The sequence below is a fragment of the Centrocercus urophasianus genome, unplaced genomic scaffold (genome assembly GCF_019232065.1).
Source record: "Centrocercus urophasianus isolate 14NV4802_14NV808 unplaced genomic scaffold, USGS_Curo_1.0 seq_26, whole genome shotgun sequence".
Lineage (NCBI taxonomy): Eukaryota > Metazoa > Chordata > Aves > Galliformes > Phasianidae > Centrocercus > Centrocercus urophasianus.
Window position 1 is genome coordinate 5272324 of NW_024884822.1, and position 13456 is coordinate 5285779.

Sequence of the window (13456 nt, forward strand, 5' to 3'; positions counted from 1 at the left end):
TTTTTTTTTTTTTTTTTTTTTTTTTTTTTTAAATCTTCTCAGTATTGATTTAGGAAAATGATCAGAGAATTTTTGGAATGTTCTGAAGGATATGCTTTGTTTTAGATTCTAAACACTTTCCTCAGGAGAACAGCTTTCATGAAGCATTGAGTACATATTTACCTTCCCTTTGTGGAAAATCTGCTATAATTTTAGATAAATTCTTTTCTGTTGTTTCATTTAAAGACTCTTTAATTCTCACAGGTCCTGAGAGCATCTTCAGTGCTTTGTTTTCCTGGCCAGATATCTCAAGCAGATACTAAGATTAGTATTACAGTGAGTTCCTAAATAAGTGAGGGTTTGTGTAGCATATAAACTGCTACAGATAGTCGCATTATGCCATAGGCTAGCTGAGGTCTGTCTTGACTTTTTGAACACTGTACAGATGTGGAGATAATTTAAGAGGAGTGCTTAGTTGTTATATTTGGTGACATTAATAACAAGTTGTCTAATGCAAGAAATAAAGTAATTAATTTATGGTATACTCTTCTCAGTGTTCAGTAACCCAACATTCTTACGCACCTTCTTTCTTCTTCCTCTTCATCTCTTGCTGAAAAAAAACTTATAGTCTTGCAGCAGTTCTATTAGTGAAGAGTGTGAATTAGAATATGAATCAGCGCCTAGGCTAGCAGTCACAATGTTTTTATTAGAGATACTAGTGCTGTAACAATATGTTCTATGCATACTTTAGCAAATAGGAACAGAGCTTTGGTACAAGTAAAGAAATATCACCAAGCAATAAAGTATTTGTAGTAGAGCTATCAATCAAAATTTCAAGCCAATTTGGCATATAAGTGGTAAGTGATGACACAACAGACTTGAAGTAAAATCAATAGTGGCATTTCCAAGAAGATCAAATAAGTAGTGGTTCTGAAATGCTATTTGAAATTAATGGTAACTGTTTATTTTTTGGAAGACTTTAACTTAACATATTAGAGTTGACTGAAGCATTGGGATACTAATGGCATGAGTCAGTATAATGTCTGTACGGCAAGGTTTATTGGCAGAATTTTCAAAATCCTCTGACTGTTTACAATTCCAAAACATTTGGTATATTCTCATCATATATTTTAGATTTTTAGGTCAAAAGAAAAATGTTCCTGTTATACTCTGAGCTAATGGATTTTAGTCAATTTGTTGATATGTCTATCTATTGTCTATCCTTACTTGAACCGGTTTAGACATTTGTAAAAGCTATTCTTGCCTTCTTTTTTCAAACCTTCTTTTTCTAATATGCTGTAGATGTCTGTTTTTTATTTTAATGGTCTTAGATGTAGTGATTCTCACATGAAAATGCTATAAAAGAAGAGCTATCTAACTACCAATTAAATTTGAACCTTACACTTAGCATTACGTTTTTCTCAAAATAGTTGTGCTGCCAATATCTTGTCAAAAATGAGACTGCGTATGAGCTTCTACTCATGTACTCAATTTTTCTTATGTTTAATTCGTTTTTCCTGTACTACTTCTGCAGTAAAGAGTGTATAATGATTGGTTATTGGACTGGCTGGAAATAAAACAAAAACCAAAAATACCCCACTTGTCTGTAATACTGTAATGGAACTCAAGACCCCTTTCAAGTGGCTTCCTTTTGAAAGTACCATTTTTTCTGGAACTTCCATGGAAAAGGTGGTAACCAGAATTCAAGAATAAGGTGTTGACTATACAGACACAAATTTCTAAAGTGTAAGTAATGTTGGAGATTTTGTGCTGGTTTTTTTCTTATAGTGGGAGGGAAGAAAACAAGGAAGAAAATGAGAGACCACTTCAATGAAACATCCTTTTTGACAAGTGCAGTACTTAAGATTTCTTCTTTTTTTTAGTAAAAATCAGGAAAATCTCGGGGAAGTTCTGCAACATTTTGATATGACTGAGAAAGAATGTGTCTCAAAATAGAATTTCCTAAACAAAAAAGCCTACTCTTAAGCTTCAACTAACTTCATATAGCAACGCAGCAATACACTGCAAAGCATTTTGGTGGCTTTTGAGCAGGAAACAATGATGTTATTTAAAAATAAATAGATTTGTTGTAAATCAAGCCAGTGAACTGATATGTAAATGCATGCATTTCATGCATGAATTAACCATCTACGAACTAGTGGATTTCAAATTGATGTGTTCTGCTTGCCAAATATAACGTAGGGTTCTCAAGCAGAATTACTGTATTAAGCACATATGAGGTAACAGCCTGAAATGTATGAGCTATTTGAGATTTTCCTTGTTCAACACCTGCTGAAGCTGTGCGCTTACTGCAATGGCTTCAAGTCTAATCATTTGAGAGAGTAGACAAAACACTCAAGCTAATGTTTTTTGAAGCTGTTGAGATTAAAGTATTAAACCAAGTCTTTATTGTGGAGTTGGAAACAAGTGCAGAAACCTTGTGTTAAAAATTCATCAAGACTGACCAAAAAATTCATCAAGACTGACCAATTTGCCAGGAGAGATCCAGACAGGGCCATTATTTTCAAGATGGTCTCAGAGGAATAATAACAGGGCTGCTTGAATTTTATTTATTATGTTAATGTATTTTATTTATTACTTCTGTGTTTAATGGTTTAAAATGGATTTTCTTAGTAAGTGTCATGGAACCACACACGTATGGATACTGTATAACTGGAACTTAATATGCCTTAGATCTGCAATTCGTACGGTGCAACGGCAGTTTATTTGTCAGGGAGTAAAAGTGAACATACATATGGGTTTTAGTGCCAGTTGGTTTGTGTGTTTTGTTGGGTTTTTTTTTAGCATGGTTTTAAATGAAGTGGGGTAGGGAGGCACACCAGTGGAGGTTAAAGAAGTTGATTCTAATATGGATTTAAAAAAAAAAAAAAAGAAAAATTTTCCTGGAACAATAGAGAATTTTCATGCTTCAGTTTAACGTCAAGAGAGAAATACTCTTTGTGTCATTTCCAGTTAACCGTTTACCTTTCATGTCTTGAAAAGAGGCAAACTTCTGTCTTGCTCTTGATGTTTCCAGCTGTAAAAGCAGTTATTTCCATTTGGTCACTGAAGTACAGATGATGAAAAGCATCCCTGCTGTATTCGATCTGATCTTTCCTGTTGTCCTTCTGGTGTTCTTTTCACATTACTTTTTTTCTCAGCTCAGGATGTGCGTTAATCACATAACTCCATTATAGCATTCAGAGCATGCTCTCTCTTACTTGCCACCTTGAAAATCTATGTATTGAGCGCTAAATAATCGTGTGATGGGAGTGGAAGGGAGGTGTTTCCAAAGCATTCACATCTGCTTTCCTCTTTTTTTTTTTTTCCATCCAAAAGAAGGAAATACTAGCATGAAAAATTCAACTCATAAATAATATCCAATCTGTGAGAGTTTTAAAAAATATTTTGCGTTATGAATTTGATCCATAAAACCTCTGAACAAAAGTATAAGATGAATTCACTAGTAAGTTAATATATTGTTTGAGAAGAATTGCCTTTTAGAGAATTCAAGGTAAACTGATCAAATGCATCTATTACATGATGAATTTTCAATAGGAGAAAGAAAACAGATTTGTAGATTAACATTTATTTTTTCCGCATTAAGCTTCTAAACATTAAAAATTATGGGAGCACATTTGTCATGAATAGAATCATCTAAGTCACTCATAAGAGAGAAACAGCAATGTATTTATTTATGGAAAATAGTGATTTAATACAATTTAATTGTGAATAAGGCAGAATCCTAACAAAAATCAAAATGGCAAGGTACACCTGAATATTTACGGCGTAGAATGTAGAGTTCAACACACCTATCCAAGCGTGTCTACCTGTTGAGTCCCATGGTTCAGAGTTGAGTAGATTAAATATGCAGGTTAAGTATGAAAGCTAGATTTTTTTTTTTTTTTTTTTTTTTTGGTGGGTATTGCAGTTAAGAAGGCTTCTTTATCTGTCAAAGAAAAATGGACCCTTGTAATAGAGGCACTCAAAATGCAAATTCTTCCCTGTGGGATATTCTGACAGGGTTTGGCTTTGCTGAACCATAAACAGTTTATAATTAATGCAGATGCACTGACTGTTAAAAATGCAATATTTTTGCAGATTAAAAAAAAAAAAGTCTCCTTACAACATAATAATCATCTCTTTTTCATCTGAATACATCACTGATTCTCTTGGAAGCGTTTCTGCTAAGTGTATTCTCTTTGCTGAAGCATTTGGCTGTCGTGCAAATTGGACTTTCTATCAATTTCCACACGCTTGTCATCACTATGAAAGGAATGATGTGGCGTTATTTAAAATTGTCCTTTTTACTTCAGTGCTGCCAGCACTCTGCGATGCCTGACATTTTTGAGAGTAGCAACCTGTCACATCTTGGGTTATGGGGAAAGCATTTAAAAGACCAAAAAGGCCTACATGATGTGGCACTATATGTGTTTTTGTTCTTTTTTATTTATTCTCACAGTCTTCACTGTTCAACCTTATGAAATCTGTACATAAGGTTAGAGAATTCAAGAGCACTGCTCAAGTAAGGCAACTTAATAACGGTGCTTCGTCTATTCCCACAAGATTTATGTGTAAACAGTAAGGAAACACATTAGTCTAAAGTGCAGTGTGTAGCCTCCAGTGTATTAGACCGTGATATATAAATGCTTATAGGAATGTATCTGTGGGAGATTTGTACTCTCCAGAGTACACTGCTTCTTTAGAGACATCAGTTTGTCACTAACAGATTAATGAGCCATTTTAGAGAACTTGCAATCAGCAGGCTAGAAAGAAGAGTAACAGAATCTGTGAAAGTGTTTGAGAGAAACCAATTGCTGCTGGTGCTTCATATGTGAGTGCAAAATAGCTTTAAAAATAGCTGGCACATTCCAGTTGTCTGGAATCATTTCCATTTGTGCTTCCTAAGTGGGTGCGTGTACTAAGAGCATGGTGGGTATCTGGGATTTTACCTAACCATACTTACCATACTTTCTTATTTTTTATTTACACCAAGAAACTCAATCAAGAAAGGCAAAATAGAAATCTGGTAGGATTAGTAGTAGAGTGTTTTACTTTTAAACACTAATTCTTAAAGATTCGTTCTTTCATTTATAATTCTGAAATGAAAAGGGAGAAGATAACAGCCACTCATCTGAGCTTTGTAGGCACTCCCAACCTGGAAACTCCATGTATGTGTTTTCTTACATGGAAATAATAGCAGATAGACTTTAGCTTCAGAAAGAATAAATACTGTGGTGTCTCAGGTTAAGGGAGGTGATGCAAAGCTCCTTAAAATGTCAGGAGGCTATATGTTAAAGGGATGGACTGTAACTGTTGACGTATGTTTAACAGATTTTGCAACAGGCAGCCACTTTCCCTATCTGCCTTATTTATTTACGTGCTCCATAGTTGGTCAAACGACAACCTGTTCTAGTAGTAAACACTGAGCATATCTCAGTTCTTATTAAGTCTTAATTTCTATTGGACCAAAGTCTGCAGTTGGGAATTTAGCAACTGTACATCCTTTTGGATGTAAAAAAAAAAAAGGCAGACTAGCTCACTTACACAATAGCAGGCACATTAATAAATCTTCTGTCGCTGGAGTCTCCATGCCATCACGAAGTGATCCTTCTTCAAAAGAAAACTTGTTCATCAGCAAGGCTATATTTAAAGTATCTCTGCATATGTGTATACATTTGTTTATATATTTATTTTCTTTTCATACAGTATATCTATTTATATTCTCAAAATTATTGCAAAAAAATTAGAAACAAGTATCATATTCTTTAAATGAATGTGCATTCATTTCATTATTTATTTTATAAGCTGTTCAGAAGTTATTTGGTGCAGCATTTACTTAACCATTCTTTCTGTTTCTGAATATGTTCCAGAGGACTCGTTTATATATGAGTATCTCCGGAAGCTCTGCTCCAAAAGTAATGCATCCTATTTATTTCTAAGGAAACTGTAATGGATGCAAAGAATACAACAGCTGTACTTGGTAGAGCCAGTTCTCAGCTACCTGTGAGAAGCTTAGCTGTGCATTTTCACCAAGAAGAAAGAGCAAGAGCCTGCATGCTGTACTCATAAACATCTGAACTAGCAGAGGTGACCCATGGTTTCACAGCTGCTATTACTGCAGCATTGCTAGGAAAATGTTGCCTATGCAGTCCATCATTCATTTGCCCAAATATGTGGAAGTCGGAAGGTGCCAAATCTGGACCATGCAGTGGGTGTAGTAAGACAGTCCAGCCAGGATTAGCAATGTGCTTCAATGTGCTTCAAACTGGTATGGGGCCTGGTGTTGCAAGAGAAAGGCTGACTTTTTCTCCACATAGAGGAGTTCAGTGACACCCCCCTGTTCACACACAGCTCCACATCAGATGCTATTGTGTCAGACTGCCCCTCAGCTGCTGTCTGTTGTGGAGCAACAAAATGTAATGGAATAGTGGTGGGAAGATTCAAACTATGCTGCTGTCCTGCCAACATGGTAAAATAGGAGGCGCTTTTTGTAGCAGTCCTCATATAAAGTATTAGGAAAAAGAGCACTTGCTCAAATGTTATGTAAGTTCAGGTCTGCACCTAAGCACAAACTGATTTCCTGTGTTTTACCTAGAATCAATCTCGCACTCAATTACTGTATTCCTATCTTGTAAAAATATTATCGTTGTTATGATGATTCAGAATGGCCAGTAAAACATATGTGTTTCTGGTGGCAGTCCCTTCTTCCGAATAATTCAGGTCACCACTTACTCTCATCAAAGTTTCCATTTACATCTCTGGTTCTGCTTAATCACCAGTTTATTTCCACTTTATTTATGCAGTTATGATTATTTTTCTTATTTGAAATACTGCTAATAATGAGCTAGAGTAAGGGAATCTTGGTAAAGATGGCAATAGAAGTGATTACTGTTGTAGGTATTTACCTTTCTGCAGATGTGTAGTATTGTTGAATTACATATGAACTCAGAATTGGTCTCTCTGGGAAGAATGTGACATTTGAAATACAAACATAAACTAATTTTTGGATGTTTCTTGTGGTTCAAAATAATTCATTTTACTTCTAAGATCTGACTAAATAACAATACCACGTAATTTTATGCCTGAGACAGAAAAATAGAGTATGTATATTTTTGTTTAAGGTGAGTATAGTTTAGATTTATTCACTTTAATTTGTTCAGTTGAAAATCCTGTGAAGATTCATGAAGAGAAGAGTAGATCCTTTCAAAAGAGAAAAATCTGAAGATATCAAGATGTGTGACTCCAGAGCAAGTATCTTTCTGCTTTCATTCTAAGTTCACTTTTTAAATCTTTGTCTTGTTATCGAGAGATTGCAAGTCAGAGAGCTAAAAGACATATGGCATCTGTTCTTTGATTGGAATGACATGCAGATTGCTGGATCAGTAAAAGTGCAGTATTATTGTTCAGTCTGGATGACTTGTTACAAATGAAAACCAAGTGTCTCAGTGTCTTGCTGAACTAATTTAACTGATGGGAGACACATTAGACATAATGGCTTTATTTCCTTTAAGTGTGTGAAATACAGTGGTGCTGTATTGAAGTGCAGTGGATTTGCTATAGATAGCAGATAGAGATAGATATAGATAGAGCTACTGTGTTCTTTGCATCTGTTACAGTTTCCTTGGAAATAAATAGGATGCATTACTTTTGGAGCAATTTCCAGAGATATTCATATATAAATGAGTCCTTTGGAACATATTCAGAAACAGAAAGAACTGTTAAGTAAATGCTGCACCAAATATGCAAATCACTGCAAAGAAACCTCAGTAGTAGCTGAGGAAACAAACATTCACGATCTTGATCCTGGAGTGATGATCAGTCTGTTACTCCGACTTTCATAGCTTTATATTTCAGGCTCCAATTAGTTTGCCTTCCATACACAAGTCTCTAGCTTGATTCCATAGCACTGTGTTTTTCCAAGAACCTCGTTGCAGAAGGTAAACAACCCATCTCTTTATTTGTTCAGCTGAAGGATGAGAATTGCTGATAAATAATTTGGTGATGATTGCAGCAGAATAAATGGTGAGCTTTGATATTGGGATCTTTTCATGTTTTGGAAATATCATAGACTTCAGATCATACAATTCCCATCAAGAAAAATTACCTGCAAACTTTTAGGAGACACAAATAACTCAAGGAATTTAAAAGGATGTGGAGCCACCTTAGGAAGTGAGATTTGATGGGCTGAGGGAGTTCAACTTTGATTCTGTGTTGGGTTCTTGATGTCAGTGGGTCATTTATTGTTGTTTTTGATGAAAATACTTAAGGAACATGTAAATGTTAGTGGTTTTTGGTCTTTTTTTTTTTTAATAGTTGGCAATATATTGTATTTCTTTTCCATTATCCATTCCTAAAAGCCACTTTTCCAACAATTTGTTCTGCTTTCAATCCAAGTGGCAAAACTGAGCCACTTAATGGTGTCTTCAGTGCCAACAGAGCAGACTTGTCATGTTGATATTCTTGACCTGTGTGAGATAGGTAGTTAAGAATAGAACATGTTGCAATAGTTAGATGTAAAGAAAATGAGAACTGAAGGGCTTTTCAGTGACTTGCTCTCAGGGAAAGCCATTGCTTTTGAAGTAAATCCACTGATGCTTCTTTTGCTTGAAGCGCTTTGCTTTGGATTGTTTTCTGGACTGCTCAAACACTGAAACATGCTTCCCAGTGTAGAAACTGCATTCTTTGTTAGTAACTTCATTTAAGTCTGAGGAGGGGGTAAATTTTATACGTCTTACTTTCTTCTTGACTAAATAGCTTTTAATATATTAAGATACAGGTTTTTTTTCAGCACAGATCTATGCTCTTCGTAATTTACTTAAGCCGAACTTAAATATGTTGCAAGCAGCCAGCTATTTAAATGTGTGTAGTAAATAAATACAGCATTCAGGCAAAATCTTCAGCTTCAAGTATTTTCAAAGAAAATTAGCTGGTTTTAAGAATGCCGTATTGGGAAATGCAGTAAAGCATTTTTTTAAATGCAAGTTAGGAATAACCGGGGAAGTGAAGAAGAAGGGACTTAAGCCAAATTGCAAATTAGTTCTCCATTCAATACTAATGAGTTGAAATAAATAGCTTATTCAACTCCCTGCTGCTGTACGTTGTATTTATAATACACAAAATGTTCCTTAGACTTATTTATTTTTCTCCTCCTAAGAGTCCTGATTTTATTACTTATAAAGCGTTACAGCAGCTGCTTTATATCCTTGTTAATACAAGTGCAGGTATACATTTTTAAGCTATCTGTGGATCAGTCCCGTTTTCTGAAATGCAGAAGAAAAAGAACTATATTTTTTATGTTGTTGTTCTCAAATTGGAGTATCCTTTGAAATGCATGGAAGAAAATTTGTGTTTGCCTCCATCTTTTGCATGTCACTCTTCCAGTCACTGTGAATATTTATGACGTTTATTTCCTTTACTGCCTTGATCCTTCTTCTAGCATAAAAAGAGGACCAAAAATATACATTTGAAAATTATTGACCAGGGATGAGTCTAGTTAATACTGGTGTTCTGATCTTTTTGGCTTGTAGTAATCCCTAATAGGCATTTTAATTTCTTTTCTTTCTTTTCATTCTGTTTTTCTTTCATGGCTTAAGAAAACTTTCTGAGTGTTAATGATGAAAGAATATGTGTGTGTGTGTGTATGTATGTATATATTAAAAAATAGGTATTACTAGAAAATATAAGTAAGTGTGCTAGTTTTCAGATGTAATGCTTTCCTGTGCATTAACTTCCCCATGATCATTGGAGGTCATTGACAACTTGACTGCTTATAGCAATTGCATTCGTTTAAATTTAAGTTTAAATCTCCCAGTGTATGTTAGCGGTGAATGCATTTTCAGACAACTTTCACACCAAGGTAACTTGTGAACTCAGGGTAAAAAAAAAAAAAAAAAATTCATAAATACACTAAACAAATTTTTTTTTTTTAATTTAATAGATAATTTAATCGAAGTTTTTACAGTGCATTTTAAACCTTGTATTCAGGGTAACTGACGAACCTATGTATTTATATATGTGAACTATATCTCTGTATTCACGTGTTGTAAACAGCCTGTGCATCCATAGCTGGTCTATATCATGTTTTACAAAGCATAGTTAGCATAGTCATTGTGAGGTTTGGTTTCATTACTCTTTGAGCCAGTTGCAGTTGGCTTCTGTTTCATCTATACACTTACAGTAAACTACCAGTTATCTCACTCTGTGAATTTAATAGCATGCTAAGGTCCTACTTCCCAAACTACTATCGTATTCTACTAGCCACTTCAATTCTTCCACTTCTTCACAGTGTGGCTGTCTTCCTAAAAAGACAGGATACTTTTTGATATGTATTTGTTTCGATGTTTATCTTAACAGCCAAGGGGAATTCCCATATTTAATGTGAAATTAGCTGACTTTTATTCTTGGTAGTGTTTCTGGAGGGTGAGGATGGTCTTAATGTCAGAGAGCCATGGGACAGTACAGGACTATTTTATGTCTGAAAATCTTTTTGAATTTGTTGGATTTTTGAGAACAGATGTCTCTTTCTTTATTAGGGAATGAATTGAACCTTGTGTGCAAAGTTTTCATCTTGTTCTCGCTAATCAGGCATTGAGATATGTAACTTGATTTTTTTTTTTTTTTTTTTTTTTAATTAAAAAGTTTCATAAAGTTATTTAAGATATCTCAATTTGACCATCAAACGCTGCGGCCATGTCAGAAAAATAGGGCCATTTGATGCCGAATAGTTTTTAGTTGGTGCACCAGATCTTTTCTGGGACGCAGTCCCTGAACTCCAGCATGATGTCTTGGCATTTCTTTCAGCTATACCAGTGCTCCAAAATTTGCAGATTTATGTAATTCATTTTTATGCACATTTAATTTTCCTTCTCTGCCTTTCTTCTTCTTTAAATGAGGTGTGAAAGGGAAGAGTCTTTCATACATATGACTTACGTGGAGACTGTACTTTCTCACATTTTATTCTTATTCTAACTCAAGGACGATAGGGAAGTGATTGTTACAATCCATCTATTTCATGTTGTGATATTTTATAATAATCAAGTCTAATACATTTTCTTACTGACGATATATGACTGAACGTTTTCTTGTTTCTAGTTATGAAGCAAATACTGCAGTACAGTAGAGCACAACGGAAAAATTCTTCCTGTGTAGGTGGAATGCTCTTGCAAACGGACTCTAATCCTAATTCTGAAGGGGGGGGGGAAAGGAACAAAAAGCAAACAAGAAAAAGAATGGTCTTCAGATCATTAAAACTGATTAAGTTATAATATTTAACAGGTAAATAATTTGGTATTAAAACAGGGAGAAGATCAAACTCTGGTTGTATGTTGGAAAGGAATAAATACCTGCAATGGAAATATATATCTTTAAAGAAAAAAATATATACTGATTCATCTCAGAGCACAGTGTTCTGCAGAAGAGGCAGGGTTAAATGGTTCCTGGGTACTGTGTCATTACTTGGAGAATTCCGCTGTAATAAAGAGCTATTCATGTGCAGTTTTCAAAGGCCTTACCTAGTACCCATTTTTAAGGATACACTGTGCATATTTTAAAGGGAATAATTATACCAAACTGGTTTAGGTCTAAAATGTTTTATCAGTGCAGAGAAGAGAAACAAGTTTCTGATTATTCAGGTATTGATATTATGAATTAAAAAATCTGATTTTGATTTCCTTTTCAATTTGTGGTCGAAAGTGGCTTTCATTCACTTCATTGCTGGTGCGTTGCTGAGGTACGTAGTTTAGGACTGGGTTCTCTAAAAGCAGAGGAGGGAGAGGTGTATCTGAGTGCTTGAGGATGGGTTGAAGCCTATCTCTGCATTACAGCCTGTGCTCGTTCACCAAGGAAAGCAACTTTTTCTTGGTTTGTTACTTATGAAGAGCTTGGCTGTAATGTGAAAAGGTAACTTCTGGAAACATGGAACTTTTTTTTTTCACTAAGTATATTTCAGTGATTTTGTGAATGGGCATTTTTGGAGGTCTTGTGAAAGTTTGGATTGCAAAACTGTGACGTGGGAAAATAAAATAATTAAACTGTTTGGTTTTGTAAAGAAATTCTGTGTACAGTTTATGCCATCTTTTTTTTTTTTTTTTTTTTAAATGAAAATGTTCATAAAATACAGATATGATAGGTGTCTTTGAATGTTTTTTTTTTGCCAGCTAAAATAAAAATGTATTTTCAGTCCTTTAAAATATGCTAACGGGACAATGAAATATAAAGCAACAATTGAGAGCCAGTATTGCAATTTTTGCAATAAAATATTCAGATCTTACATGATTTTCTGTTATCCAATGCTAGAAATTAGTTTATGAAATATCATCACAATACACTAAAAATGAAAATATCTCCCAAGTACTGTTTATTAGTGGCCTGTATGAGAAAAAGAGAGCCAGTAATCTTCTAATACTGCAAATATTTAGCTAGATGCTTAATTGCGTTCTCTGAATTGTCCCATTGAAGTAACCAGAGTCACTTCATCTGTAAAATTGAGCATAAGACTCTAGCACAGAAACACTGGGGACTTCCCATTGATTTCAGTGCCCAGGGGAAAGTTAACAGACTGAAGAGATTTTAATTTAGAAAAGCATTTGAATGGGTAGCTGCAATTTTAAAGATGCAGGGGCTTATCCAGAGATCTTACCTCGCTGAATACAGTGGAGGCTGTGAAGTAAAATTTAGGTCTGTGAATGTTTACTTCCTAGAATTTGTTGGCTTGTAATGTGCTATAGAAATTGCAAGTTGTTAACCATCTGAAAATATTTTTTTTCCTCTATTATTCTTTCTTTTTTTAAAATTGAAATTCCATGTCAGTCACAAAAAATCAATCTTTTATATTTTCTCATTCCTGTTAAGTAGATATAAGCTCTTCAGCACAGAAACGGTAAAGTTTACTTGCAGAAATTCTAAACTGAAAGAAGCAAAATCACAACAGCTAAATTTGCATACTTATGTCTTTATGCCCTCTATTTTAATGTAAATCATCTTCTCTTGTTTTCATAACTACAGGACTATACCTTGACAATGTACTTTCAGCAAGCATGGAGAGATAAGAGGCTGTCATATAATGTAATACCTCTAAACCTTACTCTGGACAATAGAGTAGCTGATCAGCTATGGGTTCCTGATACCTATTTCCTGAATGACAAGAAGTCATTTGTACATGGTGTCACTGTGAAGAACAGAATGATCCGCTTGCATCCAGATGGGACGGTCTTGTATGGACTAAGGTCAGTGCGAACCATTTCTGACTCCTCATTTTTAGTCTTTTAATTGTGGCTTCAAATTTATGATTTGTTTGCCTTATTTATTGCTGTTCTTTGCATTGCTATGTTCTGTAAAACTGCTGATATTCCAGAAACTATTTTAAATATTTAAAGAATGGATGAAGATTTTTAAAATAAAATTTGGATTATAAATGAACTTCGATTTTTAGTACAGTTCTAAAATATTTGCTTTAAGAACACATAAGACTATAAAT

General features: G+C 34.5%; 1 protein-coding gene across 3 annotated transcripts in view; it reads left to right on the top strand.

The window, feature by feature from the left end:
- Positions 1 to 13456, top strand: part of GABRB2 (gamma-aminobutyric acid type A receptor subunit beta2) — a 133768-nt gene that overhangs the window by 36982 nt on the left and 83330 nt on the right. For all 3 annotated transcript variants that reach the window (XM_042826393.1, XM_042826392.1, XM_042826394.1), the window contains exon 4: positions 12985 to 13205. In XM_042826393.1, coding sequence (XP_042682327.1) covers positions 12985 to 13205 — 221 coding nt within the window. The remainder of the gene's footprint in view (positions 1 to 12984; positions 13206 to 13456) is intronic.